Source organism: Bubalus kerabau, chromosome 3 (genome assembly GCF_029407905.1).
Source record: "Bubalus kerabau isolate K-KA32 ecotype Philippines breed swamp buffalo chromosome 3, PCC_UOA_SB_1v2, whole genome shotgun sequence".
Taxonomy (NCBI): domain Eukaryota; kingdom Metazoa; phylum Chordata; class Mammalia; order Artiodactyla; family Bovidae; genus Bubalus; species Bubalus kerabau.
Genome location: NC_073626.1, coordinates 140,115,804 through 140,142,617, shown reverse-complemented (window position 1 = coordinate 140,142,617; position 26,814 = coordinate 140,115,804). Strand labels below are relative to the sequence as shown.

The 26,814-nt window shown below is 38.9% G+C and overlaps 1 protein-coding gene across 15 annotated transcripts in view; it reads left to right on the top strand.

Moving 5' to 3' along the window:
- Positions 1-26,814, top strand: part of BOLL (boule homolog, RNA binding protein) — an 83,912-nt gene that overhangs the window by 27,924 nt on the left and 29,174 nt on the right. For 6 of the 15 annotated variants that reach the window (XM_055573016.1, XM_055573018.1, XM_055573015.1 and 3 more), the window contains 4 exons: positions 11,865-11,912; positions 14,143-14,271; positions 21,462-21,560; positions 24,094-24,408. In XM_055573016.1, the coding sequence (XP_055428991.1) occupies positions 11,865-11,912; positions 14,143-14,271; positions 21,462-21,560; positions 24,094-24,345 (528 nt within the window). In that variant the 3' untranslated portion in view covers positions 24,346-24,408. The other 9 variants (XM_055573024.1, XM_055573022.1, XM_055573025.1 and 6 more) reach the window with 5 other exon arrangements.

The following is a 26,814-nucleotide window of genomic DNA, read 5'->3' as shown; positions in this document are numbered from 1 at the left end:
TGCCTGGAAAATTCCATGGACTGACGAACCTGGTAGACTACAGTCCATGGGGTTACAAAGAATCAGACACGACTGAGCAACTTCACTTTCACTTCTGGTCTATAGCATTCGCAAATAAAATCACATTCTTTTATACCTTTGAAATAGTAGAAGACTTTGTCTCTGGGTTTTTTGTTTTTTTTTTTTTGAACTTTATTAGACCCATATGAAATATTATGGTTACTGAAATTATTTTAGTATTAGACTAGGTTTGGGGGAGTTGTTCTTAAATTCTCTGTTACTATGCTAAGTATAAAATTATCTAAAGTATTTTATTCACTTAGTAAAAATGAAAGTAACTTGATGGCCTTTATTTAAAGTACATGTGTAGCGTGACTGTTCCTAATTCAAAATTTTGAGAGGTCCCAAAGACAACATTAGATAATGGGCTGTTTAACAAGACAAACCAATAGTCATGAAACCAGTTTTAGGACCCTTAGCTTATTGCCCATTTTGCATGAGGATGTGCTCATTATTAACCACATCTTGAGGATGAGGTTAATAAAGAAGACTGGTAATGAGGCTTTTTTTTTTCTTATATGATATTATACATGTTTTAATGCCATTCTCCCATATCATCCCCGAATGAGGCTTTTTTAACAAGAGAGTTTTAGAATGCTATGGCATTTCCCATTCTCAACCAAGTGAAGAGGACTTGAGAGATAATGACTAAGAGAGTTTAGACTCTTACTCCTTGGAAGGAAAGTTATGACCAACCTAGATAGCATATTTGAAAGCAGAGACATTACTTTGCCAACAAAGGTCCGTCTACTCAAGGCTATGGTTTTTCCTGTGGTCGTGTATGGATGTGAGAGTTGGACTGTGAAGAAGGCTGAATGCCAAAGAATTGATGCTTTTGAACTGTGGTGTTGGAGAAGACTTGAGAGTCCCTTGGACTGCAAGGAGGTCCAGCCAGTCCATTGTGAAAGAGCTCAGCCCTGGGATTTCTTTGGAAGGAATGATGCTAAAGCTGAAACTCCAGTACTTTGGCCATCTCATGCGAAGAGTTGACTCATTGTAAAAGACCCTGATGCTGGGAGGGATTGGGGGGCAGGAGGAGAAGGGGACGACAGAGGATGAGATGGCTGGATGGCATCACTGACTCTATGGACGTGAGTCTGAGTGAACTCTGGGAGTTGGTGATGGACAGGGAGGCCTGGCGTGCTGCAATTCCTGGGGTCGCGAAGAGTCGGACACAACTGAGCATCTGAACTGAACTGAAGAGAGTTTAATATTTGTCCCCTGGAATTTGTGAGATAGAATCTTTTAGACCTGTGCATGCATGCTTGCTAAGTCACTTCAGTCATGTCCAACTCTTTGTGATGCTATGGACTATAGCCCACCAGGCTCCTCCATCCATGGGGTTCTCTGGGCAAGAATACTGGAATGGGTTGCCATGCCTTCCTCTAGGTGATGTGGACTATGGAAGCAGAGCTAGAAAAGAAGGCTACAGGGGGAACATGCTTAACATCTCACAGCAAGCGTAGTTTTTTTCCCAAAAGCAAGATAGGAACTTCGTAGAAGAAAATCTTTCCAAAAAAGTATAAAGTGACCCCAGGAGAGAAAAAAATCTATGTGAAGTAGACCCCTAGAATCTAGGTCTAAAATTGTAGTCAGGAGTTCCCAGCAAGGACATCACCAAAGAAAAAAGTACCTGACAAAAGAGTCAGCATTTGGAATCTGTTCAATTCAGTTCAGTTGCTCAGTCATGTCTGACTTTTCGCGACCCCATGAATCTCAGCACACCAAGCCTCCCTGTCCATCACCATCTCCCGGAGTTCACTCAGACTCAGGTCCATTGAGATGGTGATGCCATCCAGCCATCTCATCCTCTGTTGTCCCCTTCTCCTCCTGCCCCCCAATCCCTCCTAGCATCAGAGTCTCTTCCAATGAGTCAACTCTTCGCATCAGGTGGCCAAAGTACTGCAGTTTCAGCTTTAGCATCATTCCTTCCAAAGAACACCCAGGGCTGATCTCCTTCAGAATGGACTTGTTGGATCTTCTTGCAGTCCAAGGGACTCTCAAGAGTCTTCTCCAACACCACAGTTCAAAAGCATCAATTCTTTGGCGCTCAGCCTTCTTCACAGTCCAACTGTCACATCCATACATGACCACTGGAAAAACCATAGCCTTGACTAAACGGACCTTTGTTGGCAAGTAATGAATGTCTCTGATTTTGAATATGCTATCTAGGTTGGTTATAACTTTCCTTCCAAGGAGTAAGCGTCTTTTAATTTCATGGCTGCAGTCACCATCTGCAGTGATTTTGGAGCCCAAAAAGATAAAGTCTGGCACTGTTCCACTGTTTCTCCATCTATTTCCCATGAAGTGATGGGAGCAGGTGCCATGATCTTAGTTTTCTGAATGTTGAGCTTTAAGCCAACTTTTTCACTCTCCTCTTTCACTTTCATCAAGAGGCTTTTGAGTTCCTCTTCACTTTCTTCCATAAGGGTGGTGTCATCTGCACATCTGAGGTTATTGATATTTCTCCCAGCAATCCTGATTCCAGCTTGTGCTTCTTCCAGCCCAGCGTTTCTCATGATGTACTCTGAATATAAGTTAAATAAGCAGGGTGACAGTGTACAGCCTTGACGTACTCCTTTTCCTATTTGGAACCAGTCTGTTGTTCCATGTCCAGTTCTAACTGTTGCTTCCTGACCTGTAATGCTCAAAATTCTCCAAGTCAGGCTTCAGCAATACGTGAACTGTGAACTTCCAGATGTTCAAGCTGGTTTTAGAAAAGGCAGAGGAACCAGAGATCAAATTGCCAACATCTGCTGGATCATTGAAAAAGCAAGAGCGTTCTAGAAAAACATCTATTTCTGCTTTATTGACTATGCCAAAGCCTTTGACTGTGTGGATCACAGTAAACTGTGGAATCTGTTAACATGCCAAAAAATAATTTTTCCTGATTTTTATTTGGAGGCTAGGAAAACCAGCTCAACACAGTGATTTTTATTTGTTTACCCTTTGAAAAATTCATTTTTTAGTGAAGTATAGTTGATGTACATTAGCTTCAGTGTACATCATAGTGATTCAAAATTTTTATTGATTTTACTCCCTTTATAGTTATTATAAAATATTGGCCAGGACTTCCCTGGTGGCTCAGTGGTGGAGAGTTCACCTGCCAGTGCAAGAGACTCGGGTTCAATCCCTCATGCAGGAAGTTCTCACATGCCATGGAGCAACTAAGCCTATGCACTACAACTATTGAGTCTGTGCTCTAGACCCAGGAAGCCACAACTGCTGAACCCACATGCCACAACTACTGAAGCCCATACACTCAGAACCTTTGCTCAGGAACAAGAGGAGCCACCTCTGTGAGAAGCCCACACACCCCAACTAGAGAGTAGCCCCCACTCACCTCAACTAGAGGAAGTCCGAGCATAGCAACAAGGACCCAGCACAGCCAAAAATAAATAAAATTATTTTTTAAATGTCTGTATTCCCTGTGTGGGCTTCTCAGGTGGCACTGGTGGTAAGGAACCTGACTGCCAGTGCAAGAGAGCTAAGAGATGTGGGTTTGATCCTTGGCTCAAGGAGATCCCTTGGAGGAGGAAATGGCAACCCACTCCAGTATTCTTGCCTGGAGAACCCCATGAACAGAGGAGCTTGGCGGGCTACAGTGCATAGGGTCATAGAGTTGGATACAACTAAAGCAACTTAACCTGCACGCAGACCCTGTATATCCCTGTTGCTCAGTCCTGTCTGACCCCACAGACTGCGGCCCTGCAGGCTCCTCTGTCCATGGGATTTTCCAGGCAAGAATACTGGAGTGGGTTGCCATTATATCCTTACAGCTTATTAATTTTATACATAATAGTTTGTACCTTTTAACCCCCACCCTTTTTTTCCTTCCCCCTTCCCTCTCACCACTGGTAAACACTAGTTTTAACAAAGTGCTTTTAAAGTGCCAGGGGTAAGAAAGATTGAAGTTGCTTTCTGCTTGCACTTTGTGGAGTCCAGCTTCTCCATTAATTGATTACATATGTACATGCATGACATAGATGTATTCTGTAAAGTTTCTAATACAGTTTAGTTTTATACTTTGGCTCTGATTTTCCACTTGACACAGATTACAAAACTGGAAGTATATTACCTAGATATACTTGGGAAGGATTTTTGTACCAATTTGTAACATAATATTTTGCAATGTAAGAAATAATTTAACTTTGCCTATTTCTTTCCAGTTATTTATTTATTCATCATCATCCTGCCCTTAAAACTGCCACTTTGATAATCTCTTCCCTTGCTCTTTTTACAAATTCTGAGATTGATAGCTTTATCAGTTTTTGTTAGTCAAATCAGATAATGACTGGTTCAGTCAGTATTTATTTATTTTGTATATTTCACTTCAGAAGTAGATAGTGATTTTATTTATCTAACAAATCTGCACATTAATCATGTTATTTCAGATTTTTATTAAAATATTTTCTTAAGAGATTATCCTGCCTTTTTAAACATGGTATAAAGAACACACCTCACTTGATTATCATATTGATGTTATCCACTAGCAGTTGATGTGGTCTGCCTGAAATTAACCATTTCGATAGTAGATTCATGGAATCTTATCTACTGTCTTTTTTACTTTAATAATTAAAAAAAATTTTATTAAAGGTGGACAATAAGCTAAAACATTTATTATTAAAGAATAATACAAATGATTTAAGAAATAAAAAGACTGTCTTTACTATTGTCATCTTACAATAAGTACTTTAAATAACTTGACTCTCTTTTTTATTTACATAACAGCTTTATTTAGATATTCATATACCATATACAATTCACCTTTTCAAAGAGTACAACAGAATGTGTGCTAAGTTGCTTCAGCCGTGTCTAACTCTTTGCAACCCTATGGACTGTAGCTAGCCTACCAGGTTCCTCTGTCCATGGGATTCTCCAGGCAAGAATACTGGAGTGCATTGCCATGCCCTTCTCCAGGGGATCTTCCTGACTCAGAGATCAAACCCACATCTCTTGTGTCTCCTGCATTGGCAGGCGGGTTCTCTACCTCTAGTGCCACCTGGGAAGCTGTACAACAGAGTGAAAAATGAAGTCACTCAGTCGTGTTTGACTCTCAGTCATGTTTGACTCTTTCAGACGCCATGGACTGTAGCCTACTAGGCTTCTCCACCCTTGGGATTTTCCAGGCAAGAATACTGGAGTGGGTTGCCATTTCCTTCTCCAGGAGATCTTCCCGACCCAGGGATTGAACCCGGGTCTCCCGCATTGTAGGCAGATGCTTTACCATCTGAGCCACCAGGGGAGTAGTTTACAACAGAGTAGTTTTTACTAAATTTACAGTTGCTACCGTACCATGGGGTGCAGGGGAGCTTTACCCATTAGTAGTCATTCCTCTTACCCCCTCCTCCCTGTCCTAAGCAACCAATAATATATCAATACTTTCTGTCTTTATAGATTTGCCTATTATGGACATTATATGCCTATACCACATTTTGTTTATCTGTTCATTTGTTGATGGACTTTTGGGTTGTTTCCACCTTTACTCTCTTACAGATAATGCTGTTATGAACATTTGTGTACAGATTTTTTTGTGGACTTATGTTTTCGTTTCTCTTAGGTCTTGTATCTAGGAATGGAATTGCTAAATCAAATGGTATCTCTATATTTAACCTTTTAAGGATGTGTCATACTTTCCAAAAGGCTGCACCATTTTACAGTCCCACCAGCAGTTTATGAGGGTTTCTCCACATCTTTGCACACACATATTATCTACATTTTTTACTATAGCCATACTAGTGTATGTGAAGTGATACCACAGTGTAGTTTTGATTTCTATTGTTGTTGCTGTTCAGTCACTAAGGAATGTCTAACTCTCTGCTTCCCCATGAACTGCAGCATGCCATGCTTCCCTGTCCTTCACCATCTCCAAGAGTTTGCTCAAAAACATGTGTCCATTGAGTCAGTGATGCTATCTATCTCATCCTCTGCCACTCTCATCTCCTTTTGCCTTCAATCTTTCCCAGCGTCAGGGTCTTTTCTAGTGAGTCAGCTCTTTGCATCAGGTGGGCAAAGTATTGCAGCTTCAGCTTCAGAATCAGTCCTTCCAACGAATATTCAAGGTTGATTTCCTTTAGGATTGGCTGGTTTGATCTCCTTGCAGTCCAGGGGACTCTCAAGTGTCTTCCCCAGCACCACAATCCAAAAGCATCAGTTCTTCGGTGCTCAGTGTTCTTTATGTCCCAATTCTCACATCCATACACAATTATTGGAAAAACCATAGCTTTGACTATACAGAACTTTATCGGCAAAGTGATGTCTTTACTTTTTCATATGCTCTCTAGGTTTGTCATAGCTTTTCTTCCAAGGGGCAAACATCTTAATTTCATGGCTACAGTCCATTCACAGTGATTTTGAAGCCCAAGAAAGTAAAATCTGTTAGTGCTTCCACTTTTTCCCCCTTCTATTAGCCATGAAGTAGCTTCAGCAATACATGAACCGTGAACTTCCAGATGTTCAAGCTGGTTTTAGAAAAGGCAGAGGAACCAGAGATCAAATGGCCAACATCCACTGGATCATAGAAAAAGCAAGAGACTTCCAGAAAAACATCTATTTCTGCTTTATTGACTATGCCAAAGACTGTGTGGATCACAAGAAACTGTGGAAAATTCTGAAAGAGATGGGAATACCAAACTACCTGACCTGCCTCTTGAGAAACCTACATGCAGGTCAGGAAGCAACAGTTAGAACCAGACATGGAACAACGGACTGGTTCCAAATAGGAAAAGGAGTACATCAAGGCTGTATATTGTCACCCTGTTTATTTCACTTCTATGCAGAGTACATCATGAGAAACGCTGGGCTGGAAGAAGCACAAGCTGGAATCAGGATTGCTGGGAGAAATATCAATAACCTCAGATATGCAGATGACACCACCCTTATGGCAGAAAGTGAAGAGGAACTCAAAAGCCTCTTGATGAAAGTGAAAGAGGAGAGTGAAAAAGTTGGGTTAAAGCTCAACATTCAGAAAACTAAGATCATGGCATCTAGTCCCATCACTTCATGGGAAATAGATGGGGAAACAGTGTCAGACTTTATTTTTCTGGGCTCCAAAATCACTGCAGATGGTGACTGCAGCCATGAAATTAAAAAGACGCTTACTCCTTGGAAGGAAAGTTATGACCAACCTAGACAGCTTATTAAAAAGCAGAGACAGTACTTTGCCAACAAAGGTCCGTCTAGTCAAGGCTGTGGTTTTTCCTGTGGTCATGTATGGATGTGAGAATTGCACTGTGAAGAAAGCTGAGCACCGAAGAATTGATGCTTTTGAACTGTGGTGTTGGAGAAGACTCTTGAGAGTCCCTTGGACTGCAAGGAGATCCAACCAGTCCATTCTAAAGGAGATCAGTCCTGGGTGTTCATTGGAAGGAATGATGCTAAAGCTGAAACTCCAGTCCTTTGGCCACCTGATGCGAAGAGTTGACTCATTGGAAAAGACTCTGATGCTGGGAGGGACGGGGGGCAGGAGGAGAAGGGGACGACAGAGGATGAGATGGCTGGATGGCATCACCGACTCGATGGACGTGAGTCTGAGTGAACTCTGGGAGTTGGTGATGGACAGGGAGGCCTGGCGTGCTGCGATTCATGGGGTCGCAAAGAGTCAGACACGACTGAGCAGCTGAACTGAGCTGAACTGAACTGAATGGGACCAGATGCCATGATATTAGTTCTTTGATTGTTGATTTTTTAAGCCAGCTTTTTCCCTCTCCTCTCATCCTCTGTCACGAAGCTCTTTAGTTCCTCTTCACTTTCTGCCATTAGAGTGGTATCATCTGTATATATGAGATTGTTGATACTTCTCCCAGCAGTCTTAATTTCAGCCTGTAATTCATCCAACCTGGCATTTTGCATGGTGTACTTTGCATATGAGTTTAAATGATCAGTGTGACAATATACAGCCTAATTGCACTCCTTTCCCAATTTTGAACCAGTCCTTTATTCCATGTCCAGTTCTAACTGTTGCTTCTTGACCCACATACAGATTTCTCAGGAGCCAGGTAAGGTGGTCTGGTATTCCCATCTCTTTAAGAATTTTCCACAGTTTGTTGTGTTCCACACAGTCAAAGGCTTTAGCATAGTCAATGAAGCATCAGATCAGATCAGATCAGATCAGTCTCTCAGTCGTGTGCGACTCTTTGCGACCCCAGGAATCGCAGCACGCCAGGCCTCCCTGTCCATCACCAACTCCCAGAGTTCACTCAGACTCACGTCCATCGAGTCAGTGATGCCATCCAGCCATCTCATCCTCTGTCGTCCCCTTCTCCTCCTGCCCCCAATCCCTCCCAGAATCAGAGTCTTTTCCAATGAGTCAACTCTTCACATGAGGTGGCCAAAGTACTGGGAGTTTCAGCTTTAGCATCATTCCTTCCAAAGAACACCCAGGGCTGATCTCTTTTAGAATGGACTGGTTGGATCTCCTTGCAGTCCAAGGGACTCTCAAGAGTCTTCTCCAACACCACACTTCAAAAGCATCAATTCTTTGGCGCTCAGCCTTCTTGACAGTCCAACTCTCACATCCATACATGACCACAGGAAAAACCATAGCCTTGACTAGACGAACCTTTGTTGGCAAAGTAATGTCTCTGCTTTTGAATATGCTATCTAGGTTGGTCATAACTTCTTCCAAGGAGTAAGCGTCTTTTAATTTCATGGCTGCAGTCACCATCTGTAGTGATTTTGGAGCCCAGAAAAATAAAGTCTTACACTGTTTCCACTGTTGCCCCATCTATTTCCCATGAAGTGATGGGACCGGATGCCATGATCTTCGTTTTCTGAATGTTGAGCTTTAACCCAACTTTCTCACTCTCCTCTTTCACTTTCATCAAGAGGCTTTTGAGTTCCTCTTCACTTTCTGCCATAAGGGTGGTGTCATCTGCATATCTGAGGTTATTGATATTTCTCCCGGCAATCTTGATTCCAGCTTGTGCTTCTTCCAGTCCAACATTTCTCATGATGTACTCTGCATATAAGTTAAATAAACAGGGTTAGCATAAGAAGATGTTTTTCTGAAATTCACTTCTTTTCTCCATGATCCAACAAATGTTGACAATTTGATCTCTGGTTCCTCTGCCATTTCTAAACCCAGTTTGTATATTTGGAAATTCTCAGTTCACATAGTGCTGAAGCCTAGCTTGAAGGATTTTTCACACTAGCATGTGAAATGAGTGCAGTTGTATGGTAGGTTGAACATTTTTTGGTACTGTGCTTCTTTGGGAGTGGAATAAAAACTGACGTTTTCCAACCCTGTGGCTGCTGCTGAGTTTTCCAAATTTGCTGACACATTGAGCACAGTACTTTAACAGCATCATCTTAGGATTTTAAATAGCTCAGCTAGAATTCCATCACCTCTGCTAGCTTTGTTTGTAGTAATGCTTCATAAGGCCCACTTGACTTCACACTCTAGGATGTCTGGCTCTAGGTGAGTGACCACACCGTCGTGGTTATCCCTGTCATGAAGACCTTTTTTTTGTGTAGTTCTGTGTATTCTTGCCGCCTCTTAATCTCTTCTGCTTCTGTTAGGTCCTTAACATTTCTATGCTTTGTTGTCCCTATCTTTGCATGAAATGTTCCCTTGATATCTCCAGTTTTCTTGAAGAAATCTCTAGTCTTTCCTATTCTGTTGTTTCCCTCTACTTCTTTGCATTGTTCATGGAAGAAGTCCTTCTTATCTCTCCTTGTTATTCTCTGGAACTCTGCATTCAGTTTGGTTTATCTTTCCCTTTCTTCCTTGCTTGCTTCTCTTCTTTCCTCAGCTATTTGAAAAGCCTGATCAGACCACCACTTTGCCTTCTTGCATTTCTTTTTCTTTGGGATGGTTTTGGTCACCACCTCCTGTACAGTGTTAGAAACCTTGACCATAGTTCTTCAGGCACTCTTATCTGCCATATCTGATCCTTTTCATCTATTCATCACCTCCACTGTATAATCATAAAAGATTGGATTTAGGTCATACCTGAATGGCCTAGTGGTTTTCCCTACTTTTTTCAATTTAAGCCTGAATTTTGCAGTAAGGAGCTGATAATCTGAACCATAGTCTGTTGCTGGTCTTGTTTTTTTGCTGACTGTATAGAGCTTCTCCATCTTTGGCTGCAAAGAGTACAAGCAGTCTGATTTCGGTGATCATCTGCCAGTGCCCATATGTAAAGTTGTCTCTTGTGTTGTTGGAAAGGGGTATTTGCTATGCCCAGTGTGCACCCCACTCCAGTACTTTTGCCTGGAAAATCCCATGGACAGAGGAGCCTGGTAGGCTGCAGTCCATGGGGTCGCGAAGAGTCGGACACGACTGAGCAACTTCACTTTGACTTTTCACTTTCATGCATTGGAGAAGGAAATGGCAACCCACTCCAGTGTTCTTGCCTGGAGAATCCCAGGGACAGGGGAGCCTGGTGGGCTGCCGTCCATGGGGTCGCAGAGTCGGGCACGACTGAAGCGACTTAGCAGCAGCAGTAGCAGTGCATTTCAGACTCTCTTGTTGGCTATGAGGGCTATTCCATTTCTTCTAAGGGATTCTTGCCCACAGCAGTAGATACAATGGTCATCTGAATCAAATTCGCCCATTCCCATCTATTTTAGTTCACTGATTCCTAAAATGTCAATGTTCACTTTTACCATCTCCTACTTGACCATGTCTAGTTTACCTTGATTCATGGATCTAACATTCCAGAGGTTTCTATGTGATATTGTTTTTACAGCATTAGACTTCTTTTCACCACCAGCCACATCCACAACCAGGCGTCATTTCTGCTTTGGCCCAACCTTTTCATTCTTCTGGAACTATCTCCCTGCTCTTCCTTAGTAGCACATTGGACACCTACAGACATGGGGGACTCATTTTATGGTGGTATATCTTTTTGCCTTTTCATACTGCTCATGGGGTTCTCAACAGCAAGAATACTAGAATGGTTTGTCACTCCCTCCTCCAGTGGATCCCATTTTGTCAGAACTCTTTGCTGTGACCCATCCATCTTGGGTGGCCCTGCCTGGCATGGCTCATAGTTTCATTGAGTTAGTCAAGCCCCTTCACTACAACAAGGCTTTGATCTATGAAGAGGATTACAAGGCAAATGATGTTGAATATGTTTTAGATGCTTATTTATGGTTTTTGTGTATTTTCTTTGCACTAATGTGTGTTCATATCTTTAACCAATTTTTATATTGGGTTAAGTGATTCTTAAGTGAAAGTCACTCAGTCGTATCGGACTCTTTGCAACCCCCTTGGAATTCTCCAGGCCAGAATACTGGAGTGGGTAGCCTTTCCCTTCTCCAGGGATCTTCCCAACCGAGGGATTGAACCCAGGTCCCCTGCATTGCACTCAGATTCTTTACCAGCTGAGCCACAAGGGAAGCCCTTATATTGGGTTACTTGCCTTTTATTATTGAGCTATATGGGTTCTTTGCTTAGATACAAGTTCCTTATCAGATATATAATTTATAAATATTTTTCCAGTCTTCTGGTTTATTTTTACCTCCTTGATGGTGTCTTTTGCCCCACAAAAGTTTTTCATGTTAGTGAAATCCAGTTTATCTTTTTTCTCTTTATTGTTTCCTGTGCTTTTGATGTCATATTTTTTTAATTGCCTGGTTCAAAGTCACAAAGATTTACATCTGTGTTTTCTTCTAAGAGTTTTGTAGTTTTGGCTCTTACATGTCTATCTTTTATCCATGTTGGGTTAATTTTTGTGTATGGTTTGAAGTATAGGGATTCAACTTCATACTTTTACAGGTAGATACTCAGTTTTAACGCTTGTTTACAATCTGGTGGGCTTTTTTTGTTTTTTTTTTTTGTTTGTTTTTTTTCATTTTAGGCCCCTGCACAGTGTCTACCAGGTCAATGGCAGTGGAATGTTCCTCAGGTAAATACTAACTTTTAACTTTTTTCACTGTTTTTGTGAAGACTACATGAATATTTAGGTCAGGAAGACTAGATTTGAGACCTTCCTCTAGTATTTATTAACTGTGATACTGATTTATTAACTGATTTGGCAATTCATTTAATCACTATATTTCTCAGCTTTTTCATTTGCAAATGGAATTAATGATACCATACCTTGGAAAGTTTTCTCACATGACTTTTGTAAAGATACAATGAGACCATGTAAGTAAAAATATTTTATAAATAAGTGATATGTTATTAATATTAGAAAACTGAGCATTTTCTAGCTTCACTTCAGATTTTGCTTCAGTTTTATTTATGTTTCTAAATGAATATTCCATCTCTCAACTTTTGATAACAAATGGTATACCACCAGAAAGTTGGTTTGACAAGTCCCACTTCATGGGAAGTCAGAAAGCTGAAAAGAGACATTTGTTGTTGTTCGGTCTCTCAGTCATGTCCTAGTCTTTGAAACTCTGTGGACTGCAGCACACCAGGCTTCCCTGTCCTTCACCATTTCCCAGAGCTTGCTCAGACTCATGCCCATTGAGTCAGTGATACCATCCAACCATCTCATCTTCTGTCATTCCGTTCTCCTCCTGCCTTCAATCTTTCCCGGCATCAAGGTCTTTTCCAGTGAGTCAGTTCCTCCCATCAGATGGCCAAAGGAGTAGAGCTTCAGCTACAGCATCAGTCCCTCCAGTGAATATTGAGGATTGATTTCCTTTATGATTGACTGGTTTGATCTCCTTGCATTCCAAGGGACTCTCACGAGTCTTCTCCAGCACCACAGTTCAAAAGCATCAGTTCTTCGGTGCTCAGCCTTCTTTATGGTCCAGCTCTCATCCATACATGACTACTAGAAAAACCATAGCTTTGACTATGGTTTTTAGTATGGTTTAGTATGGTTTTTAGTTTTTAGTTTTATACTCTGCTTTTTAGTATGCTATCTAGGTTGGTCATAGCTTTTCTTCCAAGGAGCAAGTGTCTTAATTTCATGGCTATAGTCACCATTCACAGTGATTTTGTAGCCCAAGAAAATACAGTCTAATACTGTTTCCATTGTTTCCCCATCTATTTGCCATGAAGTAATGGGACCAGATGCCATGATCTTTGTTTTCTGAATATTGAGTTTTAAGCCAACTTTTTCACCCTCCTCTTTTACCTTCATCAAGAGGCTCTTTCGTTCCTCTTCGCTTTCTGCCATAAGGGTGGTGTCATCTGCATATCTGAGGTTATTGACAGTCTTGATTCCAGCTTGTGCTTTGTCCAGCCCAGCATTTTGCATGATTTTCTCTGCATATGTTAGATAAGCAGGGTGACAATATACAACCTTGATATACTCCTTTCCCAATTTTGAACCAGTTTGTTGTTCTATATCCAGTTCTAACTGTTGCTTCTTGACCTGCATACAGATTTCACAGGAGGCAGGTCAGGTGGTCTGGTATTCCCATCTCCTTCAGAATTTTCCACAGTTTATTGTGATCCACACAGTCAAAGGCTTGGCATAGTCAATAAAGCAGAAACAGTTTTTCTGAAACTCTCTTGCTTTTTCGATGATCCAACAGATGCTAGCAATTTGATCTCTGGTTCCTCTGCCTTTTCTAAATCCAACTTAAACATCTGGAAGTTCTCGGTTCATGTACTGTTGATCCTGTTGGAGAATTTTGAGTATTACTTTACTAACATGTGAGATTAATGCCAATTTAAATACCATAAATTATATTATTACAACCTTTAATAGTTATCTTAATGATTGTCTTTATTTATGAGCTTCTAAAGTGCTAAGAACCTTTTAGTACTTATAATTGATGCTAAGAGTCGGACACGACTGAGTGACTTCACTTTCAGTTTTCACTTTCATGCACTGGAGAAGGAAATGGCACCCCACTCCAGTGTTCTTGCATGGAGAATCCCAGGGACGGGGGAGCCTGGTGGGCTGCCGTCTATGGGGTCGCACAGAGTTGGACATGACTGAAGCAACTTTGCAAGTGATAAATAAGTGATTTAATAATATCTACATAATTGGAGTTTATAGCAACCTAGAGTTCCTAGTTTGTTGTTAAGATACTTCTGTGTTGTCCCTAAAAACAACTTTAGGAAAATGTGAAAATGTGAAACCAGTATTTCTCTCATGTGTTGGTTAAGTCATTTGGTTTAATTGAAATAACTAATCCGATTTTAATTAGAAACATGATTTTGTATTTTAGTCTCCTGCCTCTTCTGCTCCATTCTTATACCTACAACCTTCTGAGGTCATTTATCAACCAGTGGAAATTGCACAAGATGGTGGATGTGTTCCTCCTCCACTGTCTCTGATGGAAGCTTCAGTTCCAGAGGTATGTGTTAGTCTCAAAGTAATATATTTTATTTTATTTTATATTACAAAGTAATATATTTTATTTCTTTTCCTTTTCTAAAAATATTTGTTCAAGACCCTCATTGAAGTTGAACATCTTATGTTTCCTTTGATTTATTCACATCTCTTCCCCTTTTTTATATCTAAGAATGCTTCATCTTAGACTTCTTCACTATTTCTGAATCATTCCTCAACTCAGCTGTTTACTAAACTATCCCTGACTCAATCCCCTTGAAAGAGTAAGATAAGTGCTTCTCTTTCTTCTGGTTTGCCTGTCTTATTACTAACATTGTCAGTTAAAAGCATATAAAAATTAAAGAAGAAAAAAAATCTTTAAATTAAAATTCTCCCTTCAAAGATATAAATCAAATTTATAACTAAAAACTGTAAGTATTATCTTCCATGTGTTTATATTTGCAAAACATTACTAATAACCTCATCATCTATGTACCAGGAACTGTACATGGTATGTTTTAAATATGTTGTGAAAGACTGGGAAATAAATAACGACCTCCCAATTTGAGTGTATTTATTATTATTACTAAAGTTTATAACATAATTTTTCTGAAATAGCAGCTTCCACAATTTTGAATCTTAAATGTTTACTATCAATACTTTTACTATGATTTCTCTATTCTTCATCTCACCCTTCATTTATCACTTTGTTGACTAAATCTGCAAGCACTCTGTTAAAGAAGGCTTACATGTACTGTACTCTTTTGAGTTCTTACATGTGTGTGTGTTCAACGTATTTGTTGTCTATAAATCTGGAAGAAATTAAGACTATAAAACAGTTGCATCATACTTGTATAACTTTACTAAGGCTGCCTGAACAAAGTAAAATGAACTGGATGGCTTGAAAAGAGAAATTTATTGTCTCATGGTTCTGGAGTCTATGCTAAGTCACTTCAGTCGTGTCCGACTCTGTGCGACCCCATAGACGGCAACCCACCAGGCTCCCCCATCCCTGGGATTCTCCAGGCAAGAACACTGGAGTGGGTTGCCATTTCCTTCTCCAATGCACGAAAGAGAAAAGTGAAAGTGAAGTCGCTCAGTCATGTCCGACTCTTAGCGACCCCATGGATTGCAGCCTAACAGGCTCCTCCATCCATGGGATTTTCCAAGCAAGAGTACTGGAGTGGGGTGCCATCTGGAGTCTAGAAGTCCAAAATCAAGGTGTTGGGAGAGTTGGTTTCATTTGAGGCCTTTGAGGGAAGGCTCTAATCCAGGCCTTTCTTCTTGGCTTATGGATGACCATCCTTTCCTTATGTCTTCACATTGTCTTTCCTGTCTCTGTGTCCAAGTTTCCCAGTTTTATAAAGATACCAGTCATTTTGGATTAGGTTCCACCCTAATGACCATACTTCAATTTGCTCACGTCTGTAAAGACCCTCTCTCCAAATAAGGTCAGTCTCTGACATAGTGGTTATGACTTCAACACATAAGTCTTCAGAGAACACAATTCAACCCATAACAATGCTTTTTCCTCTTATAACTTCTAACCTGCTCTTTTCTGGTGTTGAGTATAGTTGTAAAAAAGTTTGAAGCCAGCCTGACTTTCTCTCTTATACGTAATTTGCTTTTTCTTCCTGCATGTCTGAAAAATCTGTCTTAACTTGAACTCACTTTACCAGGATATGTCTTGAAATTTGTCAGTCTTTATAATATTCTTCCTGGGATACAGTTTGCTCCTTTGATTCTCAGACTAGTTTTTATTTCAGAGCTTCTTTTTTCCTGTTAGAACTTTGAAAAAAAATTTGTATTCCAGTTCTTTTACTTCTTCTTCAGGAATACCATTTATGCATATGTTGAGATCTCTTTTTATCTTTCATATCCATCATCTCTGAGATAATTTCTTTTATCATAGTAATTATTAATGTTTTATATGCTTTTTTGAGACAATCATGAATACTTTTCATTGTTTTTAGTCTACTTTTTCTTATAATAATGAAGCTTTCATTGCTGTTTTATTTTTATCTTCTTTTTATCCCAAACTGCCACTTTGCTTACATCATTGCCTGTAAATGTTGTCTGTTGGCTTAAAATGTTTTTTTGAAGCTCTTTTTTAGTGATCATGTTGTTATAATTTCTTTAAGATCAAAGGAATTTTATTTATCTGAACTTTTCTACTGTTTTCTGGGATGATTTCTCATCTTTTTCTTTTTTCCCCCTTTTTGCTTTTCCCTTGATAGAGTTGGAGAGGATGAGAAGAGTCCTAAGGTTGCTTCCTTTTCCTTCCCATCTTATCTTTAAATGAGACCAGCTTTTTGCTGAAATTTAAGGCAGGAGAAGCATTCTGTTGACTCAGACATCCTACCACCAAGTCTGTTTTGTTGCCTGCTTGAGACGTTCTTCCCTGAGTTTTTAGCATTCTGGAGTTCATTTAGCTCCTGGCAAAGTCTCTCTTTTCAGAGATTTTCTGTATGAAGGTGTAGTAAGTGTTACTTCACTTTCCACTCTCACCCTGCTTCATCTCCAGCAATGTTCCTCAGCTATAATGCAAAGTAGTAGACCACAAAATAGTGAAAATATGATTTCTCCTTCTCTGTAGGAGATCTTTCCTGCTTCTCCCTTGGTCTGACACACCCCTACTCTTGAGACTCTAAAGAGTCTTTATATAGGCCTTTCAGGGAAACCCTCCTCAGGCTTCAGAATCCTCCCTTATATTGGTGCAAATTGCATAGCATTTGGCAGGCATTCTGCACTACGAACAAAGCTAGTGGAGGTGATGGAATTCCAGTTGAGCTATTTCAAATCCTGGAAGATGATGCTGTGAAAGTGCTGAACTCAATATGTCAGCAAATTTGCAAAACTCAGCAGTGGCTACAAGACTGGAAAAGGTCAGTTTTCTTTCTAATCCCAAAGAAAGGCAATGCCAAAGAATGCTCAAACTACCGCACAATTGCACTCATCTCACACGCTAGTAAAGTAATGCTCAAGATTCTCCAAGCCAGGCTTCAGCAATATGTGAACCATGAACTTCCAGATGTTCAGGCTGGTTTTAGAAAAGGCAGAGGAACCAGAGATCAAATTGCCAACATCTGCTGGATCATCAAAAAAGCAAGAGAGTTCCAGAAAAACTGTTTCTGCTTTATTGACTATGCCAAAGCCTTTGACTGTGTGGATCACAATAAACTAGAAAATTCTGAAGGAAATGAGAATACCAGACCACCTGATCTGCCTCTTGAGAAATCTGTATGCAGGTCGGGAAGCAAGTTAGAACTGGACATGGAACAACAGACTGGTTCCAAATAGGAAAAAGAGTATGTCAAGGCTGTATATTGTCACCCTGCTTATTTAACTTATATTCAGAGTACATCATGAGAAACACTGTGCTGGAGGAAGCACAACCTGGAATCAAGATTGCCAGGAGAAACATCAATAACCTCAGATATGGAGATGACACCACCCTTATGGCAGAAAGTGAAGAAGAACTAAAGAGGCTCTTGATGAAAGTGAAAGAGGAGAGTTAAAAAGTTGGCTTAAAACTCAACATTCAGAAAACTAAGATCATGGCATCCGGTCCCATCACTTCATGGGAAATAGATGGAGAAACAGTGGCTGACTTGATTTTTGGGGGCTCCAAAATCACTGCAGATGGTGACTGCAGCCATGAAATTAAAAGACGCTTACTCCTTGGAAGGAAAGTTATGACCAACCTAGATAGCATATTCAAAAGCAGAGACATTGCTTAGTCAACAAGGGTCCATCTAGTCAAGGCTATGGTTTTTCCAGTAGTCATGTATGGATGTGAGAGATGGACTATAAAGATAGCTGAGCACTGAAGAATTGATGCTTTTGAACCATGATGTTGGAGAAGACTCTTGCGAGTCCCTTGGACTGCAAGGAGATCCAACCAGTCCATCCTAAAGGAGATCAGTCCTGGGTGTTCGTTGGAAGGACTGATGTTGAAGCTGAAACTCCAATGCTTTGGCCACCTGATGTGAAGAGCTGACTCATTTGAAAAGACCCAGATGCTAGGAAAGATTGAGGACAGGAGAAGGGAATGACAGAGGATGAGATGGTTGGATGGCATCACCGACTCAATGGACATGGGTTTGGGTAGCCTCCAGCAGTTGGTGATAGACAGGGAGGCCTGGCATGCTGCGGTTCATGGGGTCACAAAGAGTCAGACACAACTGAGCGACTGAACTAAACCACCTTGTCATTTGGGATTCATGAGCACATCCATGTTTACTTGATGATGACATTTTAAATTCTTTTGTTCTTTTTGTTTTTTTCTGATTTTCAAGGAGGGTGGCAGTGAGCTAAGAATGCTTTTACATTATGTTTTTAGCCATTATCTATTTTTGGCTCTGAACCATAGTCTTTTTTTTTTTTTTTAACCACATTTTTTATTTTTTATTTATTTAAAAAAAATTTTTTTTAATTTAAATTTATTTATTTTAATTGGAGGTGAACCATAGTCTTAATGTCAACATCAGATAACTTACCAAGTTATGTTTCACTGTTTAGTGGAATCAAATAAGATTTTTCTGGAAACATTACATGTTAACTTATAACTTGTGCCATTAATTTTTATGATATTTCAATACAGAGTATTTTAAGCATATTTTAATTTTAATATTGTTTCTGGCAAAAGATACATGTCTAATATATAAATTAATTGAATGGGGTTCGTTTATATTTTAAGTTTTTTTTCCCTCTAAAATTAAAAAACACAGGACTTGTTCTTATGAGTTTGATAGTTAACTCTCCTAAAATATAAAAACAAATTAAAATTATTTCTCACTTATTTCAATGACTATTTCCCCCTTCACTCTTAGAATATAGTGCGTTCTACTTCACAGAATAAGTAGAAACCATTTTGTGGAAACCGACTCAGCTTCTAGTCCCCAACATACAAACTTACCTGACTTGTAACTCATCCTTAGCTTCTTACATTTGTTTAGTAACCTGTCTTGTTCAAGGTTATTCCTACTCTTTACTCTTGATACTATAACTTCCCTTTTCCTCAGGGACCTCATTCCTCATTCCACCTCATTCCTTCTTTTCTCATGTATTTTAAGACATTTTCTCTCCATTGGTCCAGAGCTTTACCTAGTATTTACTAGTATGTTACTTTGAGTAATTAACTCTTCACAGTGTTGTTTTCATAATATCTACATTAATAAAGACATTAGGAAAATCTATTTTGCAGGATTCGTGCACAGATGAGAATTGTTGTATACAAGGTTCTTGCTATAGTGCCCAACACCTGGTAGGAGACAGTTACTATCCTGTGACGTGCCCCCACCAATGCCCTTATCCTCTTCTGCCTTTTAAAGCCAAGCTTGAAAAATGTGTGCTCAGTTGTGTCCAACTCTTTGCAACCCTGTGAACTGTAGCCTGCCAGCCTCCTCTGTCCTTGGGATTTTCTAGGCAAGAATACTGGAGTGGGTTTCCATTTCCTCCTCCAAGGGATCATCCTGACCCAGGGATTGAACCCAGGTCTTCTGTGTTGTCTGCATTGACAGGCAGACTCTTTACCACTGAGCCACCTGGGGAGCCCTTGAAAAAAGTAGTCTACATTTAATATTTCCACTGCCTCACTACCTGTTCTCCCCTTACCTGCTAAAGTCTGCTTCATTACCTTTCTGCTGAAGCTACCTTGGATAAAGGTCCTTAGTGACTCCCTAATTGCCAAATATTTTCCTTTTCTTTTCAGTCTTACTTGACCTCTCAGAGACATTGGATATACTCCTTGAAATTCTTCCTACCTTTGGCTTCCATGATCCTGCTCTCTTCTGGCAATCCTTTTACCTCCTCTTATTTTCCTATGTAAGCTGATCTTTTTCTCCCCATGATTTCTTTTTTGATTCTTCATTCTTTCACCCTACATACTCACTCTGATGTTATCATCCATACTCATGTCTCTGGCCCCATTCTCACTTCTGAATTTTAGACCTGCACTGTTCAGTACAACAATAGCCATTACCACATGCAGCTATTGAAATGTGGCTAGTCAGAATTGAGGTGTGTTGTAAGTGCAAAATACACACCAAGTTTTAATGACATAGTGTGAAAAATGAGTGTAAAATTTATCACTAACTTTATGTTGAGTACACTGATATATTTTCATATGTTCAAATAAAATCTACTACTGGAAATTAGTTTTACTTTTTTTTTTTTTACTTTTCTAACATGGCTACTGGAAATTTTTCTTTCAGTTTTATTGAGATATAATTGACATACAGCAGTGTGTAAGCTTAAGATGTACAGCATAATGATTTGATTCATACATATCATTAAATGATTATCACAGCAAGCTTCGTGAATATCCATCATCACATAAAAATTAAAGAAATAGGAAAAAATTTGTATGTGATGAGAAGTCTTAGGATTTACTCTCTTGACAACTTTCCTGTATAACATCCAGCAATGTTAATTATATTTATCGTGTTGTACATTACAGCTCTAGTACTTACTTAGCTATAGCTGGAAGTTTGTACCGTCTATCTTAATTTTAATTAACATTTAGTTCACATTTTTGTTAGTGCTTCTTTAGAGCCATCCAGCTTTTGATTGACTATATACCTGTAATAGAAGTCCTACAAATACCTCAGATTTTATGCGTTACAAACTTAACTTCTTTCTAACCACCACACAATTACATCAACATCAAACTTGCTTTTCTTTTATTCCATATATCAGTGAATGGTGCCACCATCGGTTGGACAAGCCATTAATCTGCTTTTACATGATCTCTTTCCTGTCTATTACTCTACTGCCTCACCTTTCAGCTATCAGTCAGTGTATATTCTTCCTTCCAGCCATACCAAACGACATACACAGATAGGTATTCTTAGTTGCCTCTACCTTTTCATATACTGCTCCTACCTCATTCCCTAATTTTTCAAATTCTAGCATAAACTCCACTAGAAAACGTCCCCTGACCACCTCCCCAACTTTCTAAAGCTATGTTAATTGTTTTCTTTTCCCCATGCATCCCTATTCATGTCATAGGACTTTGTTTTCTCCCATACATCTCTATGCAAAATGTCATACATTTTGACTAGTCTGTCTCAGACTAGTCTACAATTAAAAATAGAGAATGTGTTTCTCATCTGTGTTTCTCCATTATGTAGCAAAATGCCTAGAAAATTGTAATACTGAATAAATATTTTTAATTAATGAAAAGCAATATTTTTTAATTTTTTTTAATTTTAGCCTTATTCTGATCATGGAGTTCAAGCAACATATCACCAGGTTTATGCTTCAAGTGCCATTGCTATGCCTGCACCAGTGATGCAACCGGAACCAATTAAAGTAAGAAGCTTGTTTTGATTTTTTTTGTTGTTGTTTTTAAGTCATATTTCACAGTTTCCAAATTCTCTTCTGAAAAGAACAGCTTTGGATATTTATATCTCATTTGTGATCTGAAGTACAGAATTAATGAATTCTTTCATATGAAGGAAATACAGTTCTAAATTGGCTATAATTTCTATTAGTTTTGGGGATAGAGAAGAATAGAAAGTTAATGCTTAATCGGTACAGAGTTTCTATTTAGGATGATGAAAAGGGCTTCCCTGATGGCTCAGATGATAAATCCACCTGCAATACAGGTCTGAGTTTAATCCCTGGGTTGGGAAGATCCCCTAGAGAAGGAAATAGCTACCCACTCTAGTATTCTTGCCTGGAGAATTCCATGAACAAAAGAGCTTGGCAGGCTACAGTCCATGGGGTCCCAAAGAGTTGGACATAACTGAGCAACTTTCACTTCGCTTCACTTCTGTTAGTTTTGAAGAAGTTATAAACCACACGTGATCAAAAGTTTTCATTTACTGTACAGTAAAATATATATGACTTAAGATCTTCTATTTTTAAATATACAATTAAGTGGTATTAATTATATCCACATTGCTATGCAACCATAGTCACCAATATCTAGTTCCAAACTTTGTCATCACCCCAAATAGAAACTCTGTACCCATTAAGCAATAACTTTGTGTTCTCTCTCCCTAGTCCCTGTTAACTTCTAATCTACTGTCTGTAATTCGCCTAGATATTCCATATATTCAGAGTTTTATTACGTTAGTGACATGTAACATTTACAGGGAAATGGAAATAGTTTTAATGATCTACTCTTCCAGTTTGGGAATTGTGCTCATGCATCTTAAATTAGATCCAGGCCAAGAGTGGTAATGTAGTTAGATCCCATTATATATTTAGTATATTTCAACTGCCTTATCCTGCTTCTTCCCATGTGACCTAGGTTCTTAGTGAAACTCTTGCATCTTCACTTTTGGGAAATGTGACTATATCTCTAGTAAAGAAGAGATGAACTGTTGAACTGTTATGATGGAAATATGACTCTTGCTTGCAGTATATTCTTTACAATAAAATGATGGAGGTTAGCTATTTCACACTCATATTTTTGCTTCTGACCCATCCCATATGTTGGAACTCAGTCTACTTTAAGGAGTCTTTCATATCCCCCTCTCGCCTTTATTGCATTTCTTCATTACTATTGCTGCTAAGTCACTTCAGTTGTGTCCAACTCTGTGCGACCCCATAGACACCAACCCACCAGGCTCCCCCGTCCCTGGGATTCTCCAGGCAAGAACACTGGAGTGGGTTGCCATTTCCTTCTCCAGGGCATGAAAGTAAAAAGTGAAAGTGAAGTCGCTCAGTCGTGTCCGACCCTCAGCGACCCCATGGACTGCAGCCTTCCAGGCTCCTCCATCCATGGGATTTTCCTGGCAAGAATTCTGGAATGGGGTGCCATTGCCTTCTCCAATTGCTATTGCTACTGCACTGCAAACATGAATTAAAACCATAATTTTGACCTAATGCCAAAGCCTAAAGTGTTAGTAAATGTTATTTATAGGAAGTTCATTATAGGATCAAAATCATTTAAAACAAACTTATAGTGTTGATGCTTTCTCCAGATATACCTCTCTTAAAATAGCTATGCCATATTAGATAATCAGTTGCAGATTATATATTATATACATACACATTATATATATATGTGTGTGTGTGTAGGTATATATATATACACATACAAATGATTGAAGTTGGTACTTGTTGAATAATTCCAATAGAAGATAGAATGGTATTCAGAAAGGAGAAATTTCTAAAGAATATAAATGTTAAATATTCTTGATTTAAAGTTTTATTCTTCTAGTTGAAGAGTGTATCTTTTTCTATATTTTCTTAAATGTGTGACTAAGAAATGCAGAAACTGTGCAGAGAAAATGTTATCTTATTCTTTATTATATAAAATTATATAAATGTTGAATATAAATCAAAACAGAGGTATAAATAAATACCTTACTTTCTACACATAACCATAAAACTGGAATCAGAAACCTGCCTGTTGCATGACTAGAGAAATGCTGCTAAGAGGAACTTTACCCTTTCTATTTTGACATAGATCTTTGCTCTACTATATCACAGGCTAAAGGGGAACAAAATCACTGACTTGTTTCTATTTTTACTTAATCCATCTTGTTAAGGCTTATAGTAATTCTGGTTATCACATGGGATACAGCCTAGGGAAGATTGTGGTACTGCAAAGTTAAGATTTCAGGACTTGGTAAGAATTGAAGAGCTATGAACTGTTATAGTTAACTAGCTTACTCCAAAGCCCACATCTCACACAACTGTAATTAGATGTCCTCAAATCTGAAATACCATGGATTATCATATTATATATCACTATGAAAGAAGAAAGCCGTGTATCCTGATGCAGGGTTTTTGAAATATGAAAAGATGTTTATCTCAGAATCAATGAGGTTTGGCATGTTTTATTTTTATTTACTTATTTACTTTTATTCTTTCGCTGTGCCACACATAGGATCTTAGTTCCCTGACCAGGATCAAACTCATACCCCCGCATTGGAAGCACAGAATCTTAACCACTAGACCACCAGAAAAGTCCCTGGCAAATTTTATTTTTAATTTAGAGCTGCAGGATCATAGGAAGCCTGAGTTGAGGGGCAGAAAAAAACTCACAATTTCTCTTTTGTTAGAGATAAAGGGAAAAAAAGAGAAAATTCAGTTATATAAACTTCAGAATCAAAACTGGAACACAGGGGGTTTTGTATAGTTTTGTACATCCTGTTTTATCTTTCATGGTTGAATGTTCTATGTATCTTATACTCAATATTCTTCTTTAGGTGATTTGATGGCACTCAATAGAAAATGGTGCCCCATTCAGGAACAGAAAGTCCAATTCTATAGTTTTCTAAAGCTATACAACTTTGTAGAAATACTTCACTGTACAAGTTTTACTGTGTGGAAAACTATCTATTTTTTTATAATGTACTTGTATTACAGAAATATTAATCCACAAATGTTAAGTCAATAGACAATCTTATCCTAAAATTTATTAAAGTAGACTGATACTAAAATAGTGATATCTGCAACATTAACCTTTATTCTTCCTATGTAAATTTTCCCTGGTGTACCAAAAATCTTGTTGACTTAAAATATAGAAAAGCAGAAATACTCCTTGAAAGAATTTAAATGTATTGTTTTTAAAAGTGTAAGTCATTTTTAAAACTCTTAATTATTATTATAATTTTAATGATGTTAATTGTATACATACAAAAGTAGAATTTCATATGTCAAAGCTGTCTTAAAACAACAAATCTAATCAATAAAATACAGACCTTATTCAGAGCACAAGTCTAACCATGATAAATGACTGTCAGAAACTACTCATTGACTGTAAGCCACAGGTTACTGTACTCTATCAAATTAAATAAAATATTTTAAAGCAATCAATATAGAAACTAGTTGGTTAATATGGCACTAATTAAAATTGTTGTTATTTGGTCACCGAGTCATGTCCAACTCTTTTGCAACCCCAAGTACTATAGCCACCAGGCTCCTCTGTCCTTGGAATTCTCCAGGCAGGAGTACTGAAGTGTGTAGCCATTCCCTTCTCCAGAGGATGAGGTCTTCCTGACCTAGGGATTGAACCTGGGTCTCCTGCATTGCAGGCAGATTGTTTACTGTCTGAGCAACCATGCTGCTACTGCTAAATCGCTTCAGTCGTGTCCAACTCTGTGCGACCCCATAGACGGCAGCCCACTAGGCTCCTCTGTCCCTGGGATTCTCCAGGCAAGAACACTGGAGTGGGTTGCCATTTCCTTCTCCAATGCATGAAAGTGAACAGTGAAAGTGAAGTCGCTCAGTCATGCCCGACTCTTAGCAACCCCATGGACTGCAGCCTACCAGGCTTCTCCATCCATGGGATTTTCCAGGCAAGAGTACTGGAGTGGGGTGCCATTGCCTTCTCCGCTGAGCAACCATGGAATCCCATTAATTATGGTATCATTCCCTGATTCAACAGAGTCGCATCTTTTATACAGAATTAATTGTTTAAATCAGTAAAACAAAATCATATAATGTCAAAATTATCCCACTGAACTAGACTATAGTAAGGAACAAAAGGCAGAATGTAGAAAAGAATAAAAGAAAAAAAGGCAGAATGGCCATCATCAAAAACTCAACAGACAGTAAATACTAGAAAGGGTGTGGAGAAAAGGGAACCCTCTTGCACTGTTAATAGGAATGCAAACTGATACAGCTACTATGGAGAACAGTATGGAAATTCCTTTAAAAACTAGGGATAAAACTACCATATGACCCTGCAGTCCTGCTACTGGGCACATACCCTGAGGAAATCATAATCAAAAAAGACAGTGTACCCCAATGTTCTTTGCAGCACTGTTTACAATAGCTAGGACATGGAAGCAATGTAGATGTCCATCAGCAGATGAATAGATAAAGTTGTGGTACATACACACAACGGAATATTACTCAGCTATAAAAAGAACACATTTGAATCAGTTCTAATGAGGTGGATGAACCTAGAGCCTATTATACAGAGTGAAATAAGTCAGAAAGAGAAAGACAGATCGTATATTATTGCATATATATGTAATTTAGAAAGATGGTACTGATGAACCTATTTTCAGGGCAGCAAAGGAGACACAGACAAAAGGACAGACTTGTGCACACAGTGGGGGAAGGAGTGGGTGGGATGTTTTGAGAGAGTAGCACTGAAACATATACATTACCATAGGTAAAATAGCCAGTGGGAATTTGCTATATGATGCAGGGAACCCAAAGCCAGCGCTCTGTGACAACTTAAGAGGGGTGGGATGGGGAGTGAGGTGGGAGGAAGTTTCAAGAGGGAGGGGAACATATGTATATCTATGATTGATTTATGTTGATGTATGGCAAAAACCATCACAGTATTGTAAAGTAATTATCCTTCAATTAAAAATAAAATAAAATTTAAAAGGAACAAAAAATCTTTGTCTATTTGGGCATTCAAAACTTTTAATATGAATATCAAATCCCTTGGTAATAAGGGTATAAGTAGAGAATTATAAAGTATCTCTATTTCCTTATGATGTTTTTCCATTTAACTCTGAAGTATACTACCTATTCATGAAAACATTTCATATTAAAGATGATATTTAACCAGTTTCCAGGTTATGAGGAAGTTCTTCTAATTAAAGCACTGATTGGGCTTGAATGAAAAACACCTCTTCCACCTTAC